General features: G+C 40.7%; 1 protein-coding gene across 1 annotated transcript in view; it reads right to left on the bottom strand.

Annotated features, from left to right (window-relative positions):
• cdh4 (cadherin 4, type 1, R-cadherin (retinal)) overlaps window positions 1–19,942 on the bottom strand; it is a 327,046-nt gene that overhangs the window by 113,430 nt on the left and 193,674 nt on the right. The window contains exon 4 of the mRNA XM_036559624.1: window positions 16,903–17,129. Within this exon, the coding sequence (XP_036415517.1) occupies window positions 16,903–17,129 (227 nt within the window). The remainder of the gene's footprint in view (window positions 1–16,902; window positions 17,130–19,942) is intronic.

Here is a 19,942-nt window from a genome sequence, read left to right as displayed (position 1 = left end):
TGTAACACTATTCTATCTTCCAAATAGTAACTTTATAGGACAAGGAAAATGTTAAATTAACTTTAACGTGCATTAAACAGGTACCAACCAATATGAACATTTTGTGACCGATACTGATAGCAATTTTAGGGGGCTAAAAAGTTAGATAACTGATAATATATTTATATTTCAGATTTTTATTTTATATTCCAAGTCATTCAGAGTGGTTTGAAGTTAAAAACCTATTCTTTTACAGTGGTGGTGATAGGAACCAGAGGTTCCTACAGCTTAAATATAACCATTTTATTTACTATCCAAGACCACCATGGAACCTACATGTGTCGTCTGGAAAAATACATTTTGTTTTGGGGACTATTTTGCCTTATAATGTCCTGCATGTACCTCTCTGCTACGAATGAGTGTTAAAAAGTGCATTTTAGAAGCACTAAACTCTTCAGACATCTGGTTCCTCTCACCATCACCATGAACAATCTGACTGGGCAAGTTTCTCCAGAACAGAACGTTTCACATCAAACTAATCTGAATGACTTTGTCTACATCTTAGCCATTGAATTATGAGAAGTTTTGAAAAACTGGTGCAATTCCCCTGTAAACATTGCTTTGCTGACAGATATGACTCAATTTTTCCTCTCAATTTTCTCAGCTGAAACAGTATTAAATAACAAATGTTGTAACAATGGGGGCAATGAGCTTCTCTGTTTATAGCAACTGTTTGCCAAGATGGCATGTTATTGCTGACACCAATAAAACCACGGGATGTCAGTATTAGCTGATATTATCAGTAAACTGGTGTATTGGTCAGACCCTAATGTTAACATATCAAGATTTTATCCCAAGTAAGTTTAGACCAAATGTTGACACAACATTAAGGGCGGCTTACATTAACAGAAATTGAAACAAAAAAACAAAACATAGCTAGAGGTTTTGTTATGATTGTGATGCTATTTAAATACAAAGTAATTCAGAATCAAAGGTAAATCAGTTCTCAGGTCACTTGCACAAGTCAGATGCTCAAAGAGGGACAAGTATTCTCTCTCTCTCTTTCTCTCTCTCGCACTCTCTGTCCCTGGCTGTCAGCTCAAGTATCAGCAATCAGGTCAGCCTATCGATGCCAGAAAAACTGAGTTTGTCAGCAGGAGTGCCTCACAATACATGAGCCAAATCTGAGCAAACATATTGTATTTTCTCCCTCCTCTCTTTTATTTTAATTCTTCATGGTGTGCTGGATTTGAGTGCAGGGGCTGGGGGCAGGCTCAGGGGATAGAAGGCTGGATGATTACGGCAGAGGGAGGGCGGGAGAGAACGAGGGATGATGGAGGAGGAGGGCAGATGTGAAACGCTGATAAAATCTCTTCCGCTTCACCTCGGCTCATCAACAACATTTGCTGGTATCTGCTGTTGGAGGAGAGAGTGTGTGAGAGAGTGTGTGTGAGAGAGAGAGAGAGAGAGAGAGAGAGAGAGTGAGAGAGAGAGAGAGAGAGTAAGAAGGGGTGGTGTCACAGAGCAGAGGAAGAGAGATGGGCTGCAGGCAAGCTTTTCATGGGTGGCAGGTGGAATAATTGTGTGAAAGGGGTGAAATGGAAAGAAAGCGGGAGAGGGAGAGAGAAGAACGATGGAGCAGAAAGAAAAAGACAGCTAGAGATCAAGTTGACTTGTGAGGGTGAGATATTACTCTTGACATTATGCACTTGCACACCAGGTAAAAAGCTACCCTCAGACCTTGACTAAGACTGATTCTAAGAAAAAGTTGTTTGCCAGGACGGTTTGCTATTGGGGAACTGCCTTCTTTTAACTGGCACAAAAAACCTTTTGTATGTTTTGCTACTTTGTGTCTGGGTCACATTTAGACATGAGCGTTCATTGTACTGGACAATACCATTAAGAAGAAAGTACAGCTTCTCACAAAGAATCACAAGAATCTGCAACATCAGTTTTTGCGACTAAAAACGCATGAATAACAAACAGAAGCTGACTAATATATATGTTGCTTTGGGCAGTGATGATTTTAACCAACATTTTAATACGGTTAACAATGAAAAAGACTGATGTAGTTAAACAGTGCTGATATGACTGTCTGTTGTCAACTGCGCAGTGTCAAATATAACTTTGCATTTCTTTCTGTTTAAACTCAAACAGCAAACTCACAATCTTACGTAATATAAATACTGCAACAGTGATGAAGCAGAGCTTCACAGAATTCTTAGTGGTAGCTCTTATTTTATTATTTTTTATTTATTCTCTATAAAAATCGCTTTGTGTGTGTGTGTGTGTGTGTGTGTGTGTGTGTGTGTGTGTGTGTGTGTGCACACGCACACATTATGCTTTATTTGTCCTCAGGCTAAAGGTTAGATCTGAATGCACTTTCTGTTTTTGCTATTTTAACCATCTGTTTTTAAAATGTCCAGTTCAGACTGTATGCGCGTAATAGAAGCGACCAACTCATGGCTGTCAGATTAGCAGTCTCTATAAAGTGACGCTTTTCTTCACGTAAGTGTCTGCTCATTGAAAAACACGGGCACCTTGATTTCGGCCAATGTTGTCAGGTAACTGATATATGCGCCAGGCCCTAATCACTAGGAACATGTTTATAGTAAAACATAAGGTGGTTCACTCAGTGTTACGTGACCAAAAAGGGCCCTTTAAGCTAGCACCTTCTAGCTAGCACCCTCTGGCCACTCAGGAGTCAAATATGATCTTGTAAAGAAAACGTCTGGGTACAACCATAAGAAATTTTAAGCTAAAGTGGGTGAGAGCGTAGGCATATTGGGGTTGGAACAAACTGAATGTGACACTTCTAAACGAATCCAATGCCTTGTGAAAGCAGAGTATACAGCAGGGGGCGATGGTGTGCTCATCAACACTGTTCAGGCCTGTCATTAGCCCATAGATGTAACCTAATTTATTATTGTTGGAAAGCCCCCCCCACAAAAATTAATTTATTAATTAAGCATGTATGCAGATGTCTGCAGAGAACACATTACATAGCACACTGCATAGCACTTCGCTAGCTAGCTTTTTTTGCATGTGTCAGTTGTCAATCAATTGTACTCAATTGTACTCTGGGCATACTCTGGACTAGAGGAATTTGGGGGTGGGCTTTAGGGGGTATACTCTTGTTAGTGGCGGATTTTGCTGCAATCTAGCACCAAAAGTTTAACAAGTTTAACAACATTCTCATCATGAGATCACGTCTGGCTCCTTAAGACGAGCCCCTCAGTGCACTATTCAGAAACCCCTCTAACCTAGCAACTATTCATGCACTTTAAATGACTCTTCCTAGGTCATTCTATTGGTATTTAAGGCTGCAGTACCTATTATATTTTTGCTACGAAGTAGATTTCAAAGTACTATCTGAAGACTAATAAGGTACTATATAGGTTTGATCGCAGAACTGCTGCAATCATGGTTGCCATATGGAAGCGAGGCTTCATCGTGGCTGGCCACTGGTGTGACCTTCCTAAGGCCACGGTCCACTCTGCAGGAGTGTCACAGTGATGCTCCAGCGTTCCATCATGTGTACACAGCCATGCAGCCCCGGCCCAATGTGTTCCAACACTGATAAAACTCTTATCTCTCTCCACCCAGATCTGTTCATTAACACTGAGCATTTGTCCTCTCCCTCTCTCTTCCTCCCTCTCTCTGGCTCTACCTCTCTTTCCCTCCACAGCAGATAGCAGAAGCAGCAGCAGCAGCAGTCTCAGCTGACAAACAGGGACAACTCCGATAATAGGCCGTGTTCACCCAATCATCTCTCGCCCTGGCTCGTCCCCCTGCATTCCTGCGAGCGTCTTTGCCAAAAGGGGCCTAGCCGGGCTTCAGAGCGGGCTAATGCATCGTATCATGGCAAAGCCAGCACGAGACGGCGACTTACAACAGCATGCCTAATGAAAAGACTTATTCTGCTGGCAGGCCAACAAACGGCACCACGATTACAAAGGAGAGCGAGGAAAAATAAACCAGAACAGGCCCGTTGTGCTGTGAGATGCCACAGCTGACAGCGAGGAAATGTGCATATGTGTGTGTATGTGTGTGAGTGTGTGTATGTATGTGTGTTTGTGAAGCCCATGGAGACACACGCACACACATTCAGGAGTCAGTGAGTGTGAAATGGCTGCCTGGATTGCCCTGAGCTCCCCCCAGCTCCAGTGTTCCAGAAGCACCAGCCCAGCCAGCTGGCTCCCCCTCCTCTCCCCAGCCAAGGAGAGGCCCGTCTGGGCATCAGTCAGCCCGCAGCCCTGCCGCACACATCTGGAGCTTATTGTTCCACCGGGCGGAATTATTCCACATGCAACACTGTCAGGAGCTTTCCTATTACACACCAGCGGAGCATGTTCATTCTCTTTCCGACTGACGTTTCAGGCCTCACATGAAGGCATCCCTTTGAAGCATCGCCATTTTTAACTGTCTCTAAATAATGGACCACTACCAATGAGTTCCTGCTTTAAGGAATGGTTTAGTATTTTGACTATGATTAAACTTCATTAAAGTGTACCTTCTTGATCCTTATCAGTTGGCCCTTTGCATGATGATAATGCATATTTTAATTATTCTACTGCTCTCTCTTAAAAGGGAACTCCACAGTTTTTTTCAAATTTTCTGTAAAATTCAGTGGTTGAACTGTAAACAAAGTAATTCAGAGTGGCTCAATGTAAAATGGTTCATTGTAAAGAACCTTGGATTTCTTCACAGTGGTGGTGATAGGAACCCAGAATTGCAATGTCACAAATGTACGGCACAAATGTAGTGCTTACACGTCTTCTGAGTTCTTATATGTAATGCTGCTAACAGTGAAATAGTAAAAATATTAAATAGTAGTAAGTGATCAAGGTAGTGGTAAAGGTCTTTTGGGGAATATCTTGACTCGTGAAGCCATGCATGTACCTCTCTGCCATGAATAGATCAAAATATACAGATTAAATACATTTCAGGGCAAAACGTTAACTAATTCATGTAATTACTAATTCATGTAATGTAGTTTTTAGAGGTATTAAAGGCTTCAGACGTGTGGTTCCCATCACCACCAATGTGAACAATTGTGACGTAGTGAATTTTTCATTCACATCAAACCACTCTGAATGACTTTGTTTAGATCTTATCAATTAAATTATGCAAAAATTACACAAAACAGAGGACATTTCACACTACCAATTACTGTTGGTGTTGGCATGACATCAACCAAAATGACCGACCTTGACCCATTTCCATGCATTTTGTGCCATGTACTTTGGAATCAATGAAAGCCTACTGTTTGGTCCAATTTTATTATCTGAACTTTTTTAAAAACTCTGATTACTCGACTATCAAAATAATTGCTAGATTATTTGATTACTGTAGTTATTGACAATGACAGCCCTAAATTCATCCATACATTCATGTTGCTGACAATAAATCGATTGACCTTTATTCATTAACAGTAACAGTAGTATTATAGATTGAACCATTCCTTTAAGAGTTTTTACATTCTAGGCACCGGACACAATTATCATCAAGATTACAACTGACCATTCATTTATAATTACATCATGAATTATAAATGGTAGCCAGTTAGCATTATGCAAATTATATCATGCTAACTGGTCCCTACAGCTTTTCACATTTAGCTATATTAGCATTTCTTTAAAAAGGCCCCATGACACTGAAAGTGATATAGAAGGATGAGAGAGGGACAGGAAGAGCACCTAGTCCATTTCATCTCTCATACAGAGGGGACAATACTGATGGCCAATGAACACAATGCAACACTCCCACAGCGCAGCTGCTTTAGCTACCTCAGTCCCTCTTTCTGGTAGTTAGCATCAGCCATGCAGTTCTTTGCTGTCTTGCCTGATGGGACTAATCCAGTCCTAGAATGGTGGACCTCTAGAATATGAAGTCTAGTATCAGAGAAAATAAACAAATAGGTAAAATAAATATAACATATCCTACTTATTGCCGTATTTTGTTTTGTTTTTCCCCTTGAAATCCACTTACAACATTTGTTCGCCATCTGGGATATGCCAAAAAAAGTTAAGATTTCCATTTTATTTAATTTAATTTATTAGCTGGCCATGCAATTACACAGGCACTTCCCTGAGACAGACGGCACAAGCAACCCTGCCCCTGCACTCCACTTACCAACTCCTGAGCGAGAGAGCCTTACTGAATTAGTGGGTCTTTGAAAATTGAGTTTAATCAAATTCACTGCAGATTTATGGATAGCATTGCATGCAGTGTCCCATCTTGGCAAACCATACTGTTAAGATGTTAATGCCTTTTGCAAAAGCGTACCTTTGCAAGTTCTCGCCCCTCATGTACAAATAACATGCTTAATATTAAGAGGGACTGATTTTGCTACATCAGTCTATGTTTATTACATACGCACTATCCATGTATATATGTATGGAGCTAGAGGTGTTATGCAGTAGGACGTTTAGTGTCCAACAGGACATTACCGACAGAAAAGAGTTTGGGAATTACTGCATTATAATCAAAGCTGTCATCACCAACTGCATCAGAGCATCAGAAACTGATGTGACCTTGTTTTTGTTTTGACATGGCATGTCATGCTGATGTTTATGGAAGCCCATCCCCATATCCCAAATTGTAAGTGATCACTGTTTCTGGCAGCAGCATGGCAAATATTTGATTAAGCATCTTAAAATAACGACTTGAGTTCTCAAAATATTCACTTAGTATCTCGAAATAATGACTAACTTTCTCAAAATTTTGACTTACTATGTCAAAATAGCCCTGTGATGGACTGGAAACCTGTCCAGAACAATGTTATAATGTTACAAGCAACAGGAATGGTATGTTTAACTATATTAGATAGCCAGGTTGATCATGTCAGTAACGTTGGCCAACAAAGGTCAGTTTGTTAAAAGTCAAATAACCCTTCATCTATGCTATGTTACAATATGCTATTAATATTGCATTCCAATTTGTTAAATAATTGCAAGACAGATAAATAAAAGTATTCTAATCTTAAGAAAATAGATTTACATACATTCATATCTATCCAATTTGCAGCTGAAATCTTGAGCTATTGACCGACAGGGCTGTGTTTGCTTATGTTTTGAATTGACAGGCATCCTTAATGATTCCAGTGTGTTCCTCCTGAAGGCTTACTACATTTGAACTCTCACTATCCGTTCGGCCTACAGCCTAAACTGCTGCTCGTTCTCAAGATATCACAAAAACAGTGAATACAGAATGAGCTGTTTTTTGCACCTTAGTTTTCATGAATGTATATGGACCATAGTGTGACCAGTACATTTTGAAACTTTAACACTGTGTACATATTACATCATACAGCACCAAAATCCTGATTCCTGACAGGTAACATTAACATGCTTCTAACAAGACCCAAAAAAGGTCTGTGCACTTATGTTCATAAAACACATTTAACATTTGGCAGTGGCCTCTGGCACGTCCGCTAAAATACTTATTGTACCCTAAGTTACAGTGCGCTGTGGTTCATATTTAGTGAATCGACTTGGAATCAAATTGCCCGTTATGAAATGGCTGCCATCCAAAATGGTGCAATACTGACTGAATGGTGAGCAGGCATTCTGACTACACAAACACATGTCCAGGGCAGAGACCGAACAAAAATGCAAGTCAGTGCAGAGGGAGCAGTCACGGATGGGTATTTTTGGACCCCAAACTGAGAGCTGTGTAAGCAGACTTAATAAAACATGTTGCAGGTCCAAAGGGGGAAGAAATTTCTGCTCTATTGCTACTTCACCTACTCAACTGAGAGCAAAATGTTGTCGGCTTTGTACCGAGACATGATGCAGAACAGACAACCGTGACTTTAGACTAGAAACTGTGATACAAATCACTAAAGCATGCAAACCGATGCTGAATAATTTCATAATATGGTGATGTTCGGTTTTTGGCAGCAGGACAGCAATAGTAAGGGTCGTGTCAATTGATACACATTAGAGAATCTTCTGTGGCACGTCATATAGAGTTTGTGACCATTTCTACGAGACCGAAGCTAAAAACAACCACAGAGACTGAGCCATCTTGATTTTAAGCACCTCTGTGGCAAACCATGGAAGTGCCGTGTAACATGCAGTATTAAGATTCTTAGCTAATGTACCAACAGTTTGTAGGCACCTGCTCATCCACTGTTTCTTTAGAAATCAAGGGTGTTAATAGGAAGTTCTCCCCCCTTTCCTGCAGTAGCAACCTCTACCGTTCTACAAAGGTTTTACAGTACATGCTGGAACACTGAAGTGAGGATTTGACTGCGTTCCCAGTGAGATCAGGTACTGATGCTGGATGATTTGTTCTGGATCACAAATCCAACCTGAATTCATCCCAAAGGTGTTGGATGGTGCTCCATCACTCCACAGAATGCGGTTCCACTTTAAATCCCTCAAGCTGATGACTGACATTGGACATGATGACCCTAGGCTCATGTGCGGATGCTCCTGAGTGTCCCATTTTATCAACAATGTTTTTCTATGGACATTATACTAGCTGCTAGTGTTAGTGCAAGTGAATGCCTTTGTCAGCAATGGGTGCACCTTAAAGTAGCTGAATACACTAATTAGAAGAGCTGTCTGTATACCTCTGGATATATAGTGTATGCCGCAGTACGTTCATTTGGGCCTAATTTCCTATCATCACTGTAGCATTAAACATGAAGCATGAAGCGTTAGGAAAGTACATAGGCTCTATAATAGTCACTGATATAACGACATAATGAGATATAATAATGATTCCACCAGCTTTAATGTCTCTTAATGGACCTGAACACAAAAACACAACAGCATGAACTGTATGAGTGTGCATACAATGACACTCTGTGTTTTGGTGGGAGAAAAATCCTGATTGATCTAAACTAGTGGTCTATGCATGTACAACATGTTTTTCATACCTGTGGAATTTGGTCAAAACAAAATATTAAGTTTTCTTAAATTCAGCTGTTATCAAAATGAACCGATGCTGTGTTTATGTTTTAAGTGAAAACAAAATACATAAATCAAAATTTGACTAGATTTGCCTTGACAAGTCTCACCCTTTTAAGAATGGTGTCCTTGAGAGCCTCAAGGCTGAAGCTTTAGTGTTAGCTACACACTTAAAAAAGAAGCTTCTTCAAGGGCTCTAGAACCATGAGTTCTAGACAGAATCATTTCATGCTTAAATGGTTCTTTGCATGGCAAAATTGTTCTCCAGACTGATGGAGAATGTGTTGTATATGGTTCTATGCAGAACCTTTTTGAAAATATTTCAGCATAACACCAAAAAGGGTTCCTCTATTGTTACAAGCTTGACATCGCAACAATAGAAGAACTCTTTTTGGTTCTATATAAAACCATTTTCAAAAAGGTTCGAAAGGATTTGATGGTGCTTCCTGTGTCTCACAGAAAGCTTGGGCTAGCTATCACTCTCTCAGCCTTGTAGCATCTTCTAACAGAAGAGACCTAACTTGCGGGTTAAACTGAAGGTGACAAAATGGAATAAAAAAGTTTCTCAAAAAAGAAAACAGTCAAGCTGGTCTATGTGAAAGTGCTAAATAAAAGCACCTTATCATTACTCTGTCACAGTGGAGTAGCTGAATTTTGCACTTTTTTTGGTAACACATACTGCAGGGCAGTGTTCATAGGGCTACAAGACTCCCACATAAGTTCTTCATGACAACTAACATAGAACCATATTAATATTCATAAGCACTTCTTCTAATAGGCATCATTTGTCATAAAGGTTGATATGCTTGCAAAGACATCTGAACTCTATACTCCAACAGAGTGCACTGCAAAACTTCCATTTTAGTCAGAATCTGTAGTCTGTTAAAAAACAATCATCTCCTTGTTTCTCGGCCGAGCAAAACAACTGTAATGGTGCCAAGAAACCACGAAATGACAACACATCTGGCACAGCAATCCTGTTCAGTGAGGGTTACAACACACAAACAACAGAATCCACTCAAGTAGAACTACTGTGAGGACATGTCTGTACCGCTTCACATGGAATCCCTGAATTGGTGGAAAGTGAATGAGAACAAATATCTATGGTTGCCACAGCTAGGATAAGCCTACTTGTACATGCCAGCTACGTGTATGCCGTCAGAGAGTGTTTTCCGCACAGGGCTCATCCTCAACCGGTTTCATTCTCGCTTTGACCCAGAGCACGTTGGCATGTTCATTTCTTAATAGAAACCCAGAGCCATAGACTAGTGGAGTATACAGGACACAGACTACAGTAATGTGAATGTCCATGTTCTGTTTAGGTAGCATAACTACTGTAGTGTTATGTTTCCCCTAATTCTTACGGTTTAGGTTACTGCTCCGTTTCAAATGGCAAATTAAAAAAAATTGAAAGGGAAAGAAAGGCGAAGGGAAAAATGAAGAAAACATGTTCCAAACTTCTGTGCTTTTGTAAACAGAAATGAAGGACACATAAAAACATTTGTTGGAAAAAATTAGTCTGACTGCAACGTTACAAAATAATTACAGGTAGTTTATCAATTTATCTATTATAAAGTAAATGATAAAAAAGACAAGGACGAGATTCAGGTTGTGTCGACTGCAAAAACTGTGTAGACTGCAGATCGAAGTTCTTTGTCCAGAAGCTTTTGCTTCCCACTTCTCAGAGAGGCTCAAAAACACAGACACACACACAGACACACACACACACACACACAGGCCAGGCTTCATCCTCTAAGGCATCATCCTCCTTTGTGTGGTATACGTCCTCCAAACTCTGACCACGAATTGCTTAGAAGGGATTGCTTCGTCCACGGTGACTTTGAGGCAGTGTCCTGTTAGTAAAGAGTTATGAACATATACAGCAGTATAAAGCAGGCCTCCGAGTGAATACATAAATAGGAGCTCTATTAGGAATCATGGGACCAACCGCTCATCCAACAGAGCAATCTGGGTTGGGTAGCTGTGGGTGGTCATTCACACTGATAGACCCTTTGTTATCCCAAAACCCATTTAGAGCATTTGTCTGTGTGTTAGTGTGTAAGTGTGTCCTTTAGCAGTCTGTGTTAACTGGCATGGGAGAGCTCCTCTAAATGGCTGTACAGAAGGCAGCGACATGTGAGGGGTTTTGGGACATGGCGAGAGGGGCTCTTCAGACCGAGCCCCCGTGGCTCCCTGGAGATCCTGCCGCTCTGTTTGTCATTTCTGGGTCACTTTGGATGCAGGAATAGGCCCGTGCCAGTGGGAAGGACGCTTGCAAACCGCAGGTACACAGAAACTCAAACCTTCAGAGAAACACATCAGCCCAAACTGGGAATGGCTTAAAAATGGAAGTAATGACAGACAAATGATCTGCTTTAATGGGCCTGTTTCATGGAAAACTGAATTTTCCTGACTTTTTTTAAATAAAACTTTTACAGTATGCAATCATTGTTAAATGTTTCAAAATGCACTGTTCCCCAGTCTATATGGTGTATATATGGAAATTTAACTGCAAAAACAGATCATTTTGAAATAGTTCTTCTTGTGATGTCATAAAAATCAACTGAACAACTAAAGTTCATTACTTGACTAGGTCATGACCCACTCTACTCAATTTCCGACTAGGCAAAAACAAAGAAAACCACAAATGGGAATGTGTCTTCAAATCTCAGTACAGCTTATGAGATCATATCAACACGGTTGCTCACACTAAGAGTGTTGCTATGGGGCTGACCATTAGAAAAAATGTTCTCTGATGCCAATGAGAATTTTACACAATGTAAGTCATGGGCAGGAGCATCCTTACATCTTGACAACGTGTCCATGACCTTTTTCTACCTTAAGTAAATGAGACTTACAAAGCTCTGGCTAAATTTGTGGCTAGTTCATATAGGCTACTTATTTAAGTAAATCAGGTTCAATACTGTGAAAAAGTGACAAAACTGTCATTGTACTTAATAATGCTGGTCAGTTAATGTACTTTACTATAATGATGTTTCAGGGCCTTAAATCTTGCTAGCTGGCCCCCTTGACCTGTAACCAGGCCCCTCTAAAATAAAATTCTGGCTATGCCACAGGCTTACCTTGACAACAGTGATAAAGCACCACTTCTCTAATTCTAAATGTGATTAAATTAACATTTGCTTTTGTTCAATCAATATACAGACGCAGCTGCCCGTTAAATTTGTAATACTGACCATAAAGTTCACTGTTTTAAGTTTTAATTGTTCCATCTGAAGATGCAGGAAGTCTTGGTGTGATTTTGGATGACCAGTTGTTGTTCCCGAGTCATGATGTGAAACTGACTCGGTCATGCAGGTTTCTCCTCTACAACATCTGGATTCAACCCCTTCTCTCTCAAGAGGCTACCCAGGTGCTAGTTCAGTCTCTTCTCATCTCAAGACTACTGCAACTCGCTCTTGGCTGATCTTCCTATGCAGGCCCTTGCAACTCATCCAGAAAGCAGCAGCACAGCTTGTCTTCAAGCTTCCTAAGTATACTCTCGTCACCCCACTGCTGTGTATCCTTTACTGGCTTCCTGTAGCTGCTCGCATCAGATTTAAAACCCTGATGCTTGCCTATAACTTATGGCAATGGTCAAAACTCGGTCGGTGCCTCGAGCCCTTCGAGCTTCAAGTACAGCTTGGCTCGACCTGCCATCCTTCAAGACTCTCTGTTCTGGCACCCAGGTAGTGGAACGAACTTCCAGTGGCTGCCTGAACAACTGACTCTCTCACAGCCTTCAAACACAGACTGAAGACACATCTCTTTGGACAGCACTTAAGCGAGCATTAATCTAAGTACTTATTAAAATATATTGTATTGCACTCATGCTTAACTCTGCACCTTTCTTTGCACTTTTTTTGGTAACACATACTGCAGGGCAGTGTTCATAGGGCTACAAGACTCCCACATAAGTTCTTCATGACAACTAACATAGACCGGCATTAATATTTATAAACACTTCTTCTAATAGGCATCATTTGTCATAAAGGTTGATATGCTTGCAGAGTGCACTGCAAAACTTCTGTTTTGGTCAGAATCTGTAGCCTGTTAAAAAAAACAATCATCTCCTTGTTTCTCGACCAAGCAAAACAACTGTAATGGTGCCAAGAAACCACGAAATGACAACACATCTGGCACAGCAATCCTGTTCAGTGAGGGTTACAGATTCAGATTTAAAACCCTGATGCTTGCCTATAACTTATGGCAATGGTCAAAACTCGGTTGGTGCCTCGAGCCCTTCGAGCTTCAAGTACAGTTTGGCTCGACCTGCCATCCTTCAAGACTCTCTGTTCTGGCACCCAGGTAGTGAAACGAACTTTCAATGGCTGTCTGAACAACTGACTCTCTCACAGACTGAAGACACGTCTCTTTGGACAGCACTTAAGCGAGCACTTATCTAAGTACTTATTAAAATGTATTGTATTGCACTCATGCTTGACTATGTATCTTTCTTTCTAGGTATGAGCACTGGTTTTTGTTGTCACAGGCAGTGTCCGAGCTCAAGGATTGTTTGGGCTATTTGTACTAGCTAGGATACATTCTCTGAGTGGACAACAAAGTACTTTTGTAAGTCGCTCTGGATAAGTGCGTCTGCAAAATGCAATAAATGTAAATGTAAAGTAAATACAACATAGAACTTTTTAGAGCTTTTGTCCCCACTAGCTTGAACATGCAGAGATAAAAAATGATATAGTCCAAACCCTGAGTGTTTCAGCCCACACTGTTTTTTAACAAGGCACAGCACACAACATACAATCAGTATAGGGCATTTACAGACAAACAGTCTGTTTCATTCATAAGGATTTAATAAACATCGGACCACGGTCATGTAAAAATAAAGGAAATATAATAAATAAAAGCAAGAAGGGCCTGGGTTCGATTCCCAGCTGGGCGACCAGGCCACGTGTGAAGTTTGCATATTCTCCCAGTGTACTCCAGTTTCCTCCCACAGTCCAAAAACATGCAGTCAGGCCAACAGGACATGCCCCTAGGTATGAACGTATATGTCTGTCTGTCTGCCCTGTGATGGACAGGCGACCTGTCCAGGGTGTGTCCTGCCTTCTGCCCAGTGAACGCTGGGATAGGCTCCAGGACCCCCCGGGACCCAGAAGGATAAGCGATTTAGAAAGTGTGTGTGTGTTTGGTTCATACGTCTACAGAAACAAGGATCTAGCGGGAAAATAGTTAAAATACAAGAAAAATGAACAATATACTCCCTTCAAAGGCATCTAAAAAAGCCGTCCAACAGCACTACAGCAGCTATAAATGATGAACACATGAACGTTAGGATATCCATTCCTGTTGATTTACCCCAATAAACAAAAGTAACGTGTCTAGGACTGACTGTTCTTTGAAAAGTCAATTTGCACATTTGCATATTAAAATGACATTATGCAATTTGGTATTTTGCCAAGAGTTAAAAGTATGCTAACAGCACTCAATTTAAATTAGAGCTCTGTATGGTGAGAAACGCTGAGAGTGAGTTTGTCTGGGTGTGGGTGTCTGTGTGCATGAGAGTGTGTGTGCTGGGGAAAGAAAGAAAAGAAATAATCAGTTGTAAAAAGCAGCAACTGTTTTTCAAATTCTAATGATTGCTAAAACACAATTACTTCTTGTTCTATTATTGAATCTCTCGGGTGCTGTTTGGGGGGGTGGGGGGGTGAATAATTCCAGAGTGACAGCGCTGCACCCACTACATCACCTGTTCGGCTTCAGCCGGGCCGCAACATTAACTCAATCAATGTCAATTATTCCATGCACTCCATTATTGCTGTGCGTGGTGCCAGCAGAATTTTAATCCAGACTCGGCGCTTCCTTCACGCAAATCCGCTCCTGCTCTGATTAAAACGCCACCGCTACATTCCAGACACCCACGTCGCATATATTACTTCGTATTTTTAAACTGCCTGGGGACAAAACCATGCTTTACAAGGTATGAAATATAAATGGTAGCTGAACTTTTTTCCCCTCTCTCTCCCAGCCATGGTTTCCGTAATCGAATTTGAGGTTGAATATGAAGGATATGTCTCGGAATTTAATGCTTGAGAGGTTCCACGAGGACAGAAAGACAAGTGGGTGGTGGCTTGGTCCTACACTTGTCGTTTAGTGGTGTTTGAGGAGACCTTGACTGATCAACAGGTGACTATACAGTCAGGTTTCTGTTTAAAGTACTTAAGTATTTAAGGCTGAAGCTTCTTCTGATGTTGGTGATCTAGTGTTATGAGAAGATTAGTTTCAAGTAAAATCTAACTCTAATATTTAGATTAGGGATGTGTATGGGTACTCGAGTACTCGGTCAACCATTCGACGTGCCAGTATTCAAATATTGAAATTACTATTGGGTATTCGGTACAGTTTCATCACAAGAAGACAGAGAAAATACACAAGCCAATTCAGTTCATTGAAACATAATGGCTTTCCTTATATTTCTGAGAAAGTATGTAATGTTATACTTTGCTACACTGAAACATGAGTGGCTGAATGTGAGTGCGTTGCCAAGGACATGTTGTTAAGTACGTGGCTGAGCAGGCAGAGATAGCACCACTAACTAGGTAACTATGTTAGCAGTTGCTAGCTACGTCCAGAAACAGTGAAAATATATTTGTCTGACAACTACCATGTTGGAACATTGTCCACCAAGGAGAAAAAATACCATATATAGAGGACGAGTCCTCATCAGCATCCAATGTGACAACTGTTAGCTCTGTTGGCTCATCAGCTCATTTGAATACGCAGCCTCCATTACTCATCCAGCGCAAAAGCTTAACAATTTTCATTTGGCTGTTTTTAATTATAAACACACCTGTGCAGACACCTGAAAAGGTAGGCCTACAGTACTACACTGTTCTTGGCCAAAGTCTTTTTTTGCTGTTGTTTTTCCCTTCCCTGTGGTTAAATGGATATCCGTTCATGAACTCTTATGCACGAATACAAAAAAAACAGTTGGAACATCCTTAATTCTTTGATTCCTAAGAACCTAAATGATTGTGCTTAATATATGTCCAGGAGCAAATCTGGCCTTCCTTGAGTACCATATACAATTAACTCCTTAAACTGCAGGCTTATTCATCTGGTATTAACTTTTAGACCTGTTCAGTAACCATTATTAATAATTCTAAGCGTGACATGAACCTTCACAGTTTGCAAAAGAACCCACTGCCAGCAGTTACAGACTTGTATTCCTCATGTACTTTACATAACAACTTCCATATTTCACAAGAAACACAGAAGAGGAAATATCTTACGAGAGCTCCTACCTTCTTCTTTCCATTCAACCAGATCATTCATGCAGATTTTGAAATAGCTAATGAATACTTTGCTTCAAGCCATGTGCTCATTACTACAGCTCAGAGATATGAAATATGTTTATGAACTTAATTTCAGCCAAGGTACACAAATCATACATCAAATAAAAGGGCAGATTCTCAGGGTTAAGAGATATATACATTATTCTGTAAAATGCTCAAATGTTGAAACACAAGTTTTGGCATTTAGCAGTAAAACGTAAGAATGTGGAATTATTATTACACTCATAAAACACATTTCCAACTTTTGCATTTCTACATGCAGATACTGAATAATAAGCCAGGTGATATTCAGGGGAAAAGCACCTGAAGCGCTGAGGTCAGGTAAACATTTTCAGGCGAGGTCAGGCTTTGGTACTTAATTTGCACATTAAAATAAACAACCATTTTGCAATAGCAGGTTATGTTTACTAATACAAGGTTAAGCCCTTAAACTAAAGGCTTATTAGTCAACTATTCATCTTCAGACTTAAGGAACTACAAACAACATCCGTAATTAAGTAACTACTACAGACATAAGTATTCTGAAAAGTACAAATACAAGCTATCTATGAATAGAAACTAAAGTGTGGGATTTAAAACGGGCTCCTGCACTGGCCATAGTGCCATTAGAATGCTAATACATTTTTGTAAGTCATACTTATAATACTAACAATGTTCATATTATCTCAGTTACACTGCTCATACATTACCTGGTTGATGGGGGGAGGAAGAGTGTGTCCAGCGAGGGCCAGTTTGACTGTAGTCTCCCAAATATGTGTGTCCTTGCTTCGTCTGGCCGTTACCATGAACTGGATGGGCTCTGACAGGTTAGCCACCTCTCGCTGTGCGTACAGAGAGCCGTCTGGTCGGACGGCAAACTTTGGGTCACTGCTCTCAAAGCTGATTCTCTCATTCAGATGGCAAGCCTCGAACTTCACTGCACAGGGGGAAGAGAAGAACAGAGCGGGAATGATGAATATTTAGACGTTATGCTTATATCACTGAGATATACAACGGCAGCTGGCCATCTGAGCGATATATAGCTGGAACATTTGGTCTACTCTGCTTCTGTAATACATTTAGAACACACAGTATGACAGCTTTGTCTGTTCAAATGAACAACTTGCCGATGAGTCAGCCCTACATACTATACAAAAAACATGCTAGACTAAACTTCCTGTTCACAACTTTCACTTAAAACAGAACTTCATGCATTTCATTTGGCAGTTCCTTGCAAGACACATCTGTTAACTAAGATCTTTATCCAGTCTGAAAACAATTACTGCATGTGTATTTGTCTAGAAGAGAGAAAGAGAGAGAGACAGAGCAAGAGACTGAGAGAGAAAAAAAGAGGAAAGAAAAAGAGAAGAAAGAGAGAACGAGAGAAAGAGAAAAAGAAGAGCGAGAAGGGAGAGACGGAGAGAAAGTGACAGAGAGAGAGAGGGAGATTGAGAAAGAAAGTGAGGGAAAGAAAGGAATGAGAGAAAGAAAAGAGTGAGAGAGAGAAAGAGATAGAGTAAAAGACAGAGACAGAGAGAAAAAGAGAAGAAAGAGAAAGAAAATAAAGAGGAGAGAGAAGAAAGAGATGAAGAGAAATCAACAAACAGAAGAGTGAGACAGAGACAGAAGAGTGGGAAAGAAAGAGAGAACGAGAGGAAAAAAGGAGAGAGAGGAAAGAGGGAAATAGAGCAGAGAGAAAAAAGTGAGAGAGATGGAGATAAAGGGAGAAAAAGAAAGCGAGAGGAGAGACATAGAGAGAAAGTGGGAGAGAGAAAGAGGGGAAAGAAAGAAGAAAGAGGGAGAAAGAGGAGAGAAAGAGAAAGGAAAATAGAGGAGAAAAAATGAAAGAGATGGAGATAAAGGGAGAAAAAGAGTGAGAGGAGAGAGTCAGAGGAGTAGAGAGAAAGTGGGAGGGAGAAAGAGAGAGAGAGGAGAAAGAGAGGCAGAGACAGGGGAAGCGAGAGAGAGTAGGAAAAAAATGAAAAACTTTGCTCTGAAAGCTGTCATGACAAGGGCATCACCCTATCCCCTAAACCACATCAAATGTTAAAAAAAAAGGAATCAGAAGGCGGAGCTGTCTTATATAAAAGATTCAGTGTGGGTCCAGTGCTGGCTAAGCAAACAGTGAAAGAGCAGAACAGGGCTGACACACACTCTGCCCTGTTCCGATTCACTGCTTTGCTGCCTCTGAGTGGAAAAAACAGAATCTCCTGCACTTTTATCACGCACCGTATCACCGACTGCATTTTCATGCGTGAGCCGGGCCCACGTCTGGCAGCGCAGGAGCGCCATGTTCTTGAGGAAGTCTCATTTAGGTCATGTTGTGCCTGACAGTCTGCGTGCATGGATATGAGTCATGGGTGTTTGGCTGCACTGCATGGCTGCCGAGCCCTGAGATTATTCTCGTTAACAAGAGCAGATGGTCCTCTCACAAACACCTGAGGGGAAACTACTACAGGTCTACTTAGCACACCCAGAGAGAGTGAAAGAGAGAGACAGAAAGAGGCAACACAAGCATATTAATCCAAACCCTAAACCTAGTTTGAGAATTTGCAGTCTTCTGGTTATTCTACCAAAGGCCCTTTTTGGGAACTACTATTAACACGGCCCAAACTTCTCAGTCTTTATACATCAAACGTGATTTATTTGTGTGATTTACTTAAATATCAATACATTTATTCATATATAACTGATGATATTTTGCACACTGAACATGTTTTTTTTAAGCGGAAATACAACATTTTATGCTCTCTACTTAATTTCTGCCAACTTCCACAGGCAACATGAACTCACTCAGCCAATTACTGTTGTCTCTGCTGCTGGCTCAGCAACAAACCAAGCTGACGGAGCAACCCATACTTTTTGACAAACGTCGAAAGGATTAGTTTGCTCTCTGCTTCGTCATGCGTGATGCCAGCCTCTCCAAAAGCAACTCAAACTGTTTTACAGATAGAGATGACAGAGACAGAGATCGGGCCGATATCAGCAGAAAATGCTAGATTGAATTTCAGAGGGAAAAAAGAATGAATTTGATCTAATCCTGCAACAAAGTCTGACACAGCCACACTCGCACTGTGTGATGTGATGTTGTTAGCTGTGTATTTCTTCCTGTGGGGTAGTAGAATGTTTGAATAGGTTGAGCATGACAGCCTACTTTCAGATGCTCATCTTAAGTGAAGTGCTTAAATTAGAAATATCTCTTTTTAAAGAGCACCAGTTCTTAAAAGATTGGTACTTTATCAGCCAATGGGTCCCTTTCACAAAGATTCGCGATTACTTCCGGTTTAAGCGTTAGCAGGGTAAAACTAACTTCTGCTCCATACAGCTACTGCAGAAGTGATGACAAAATGTTGTAGTAGTGAACTATAATGCTCAAATGCTGAGCTACAACAGGCTTGTTAGTTTTCGTGCACTATCATGACAAAAAGTGAGAAAAGGAAGTGGATGGAAGCACTGATTTAACTTTAAACAGAGCTAAAATGCTGTGTATGTGATGTAGCCCTGCTTACTGCTGCTGCAGCCGCTCACATCAAGCAGTCTCTCTGTACAACATGCCAGCGATTTCTGTAATAGTTCTGTTTTCAAAAGAAAGAAGATCTTTTATATGTAGCATGAATTTGGTAGACGTTGTATAGATGTAGCTTATTAGCTATGCGAGAAGCCATTGCTAATTGTAGCTGTATTCCCAAACAAGGAAGCTACTTTTCATTAGCTGCTGGCACCAGCTGGCTAACGTGGACCAAGTTCTGT

The sequence above is a fragment of the Colossoma macropomum genome, unplaced genomic scaffold (assembly GCF_904425465.1).
Source record: "Colossoma macropomum unplaced genomic scaffold, Colossoma_macropomum, whole genome shotgun sequence".
NCBI classification, from domain to species: Eukaryota; Metazoa; Chordata; class Actinopteri; order Characiformes; family Serrasalmidae; genus Colossoma; species Colossoma macropomum.
The sequence above is the reverse complement of the archived record's forward strand: the minus strand, read 5'-3'. Positions and strand labels throughout refer to the sequence as shown.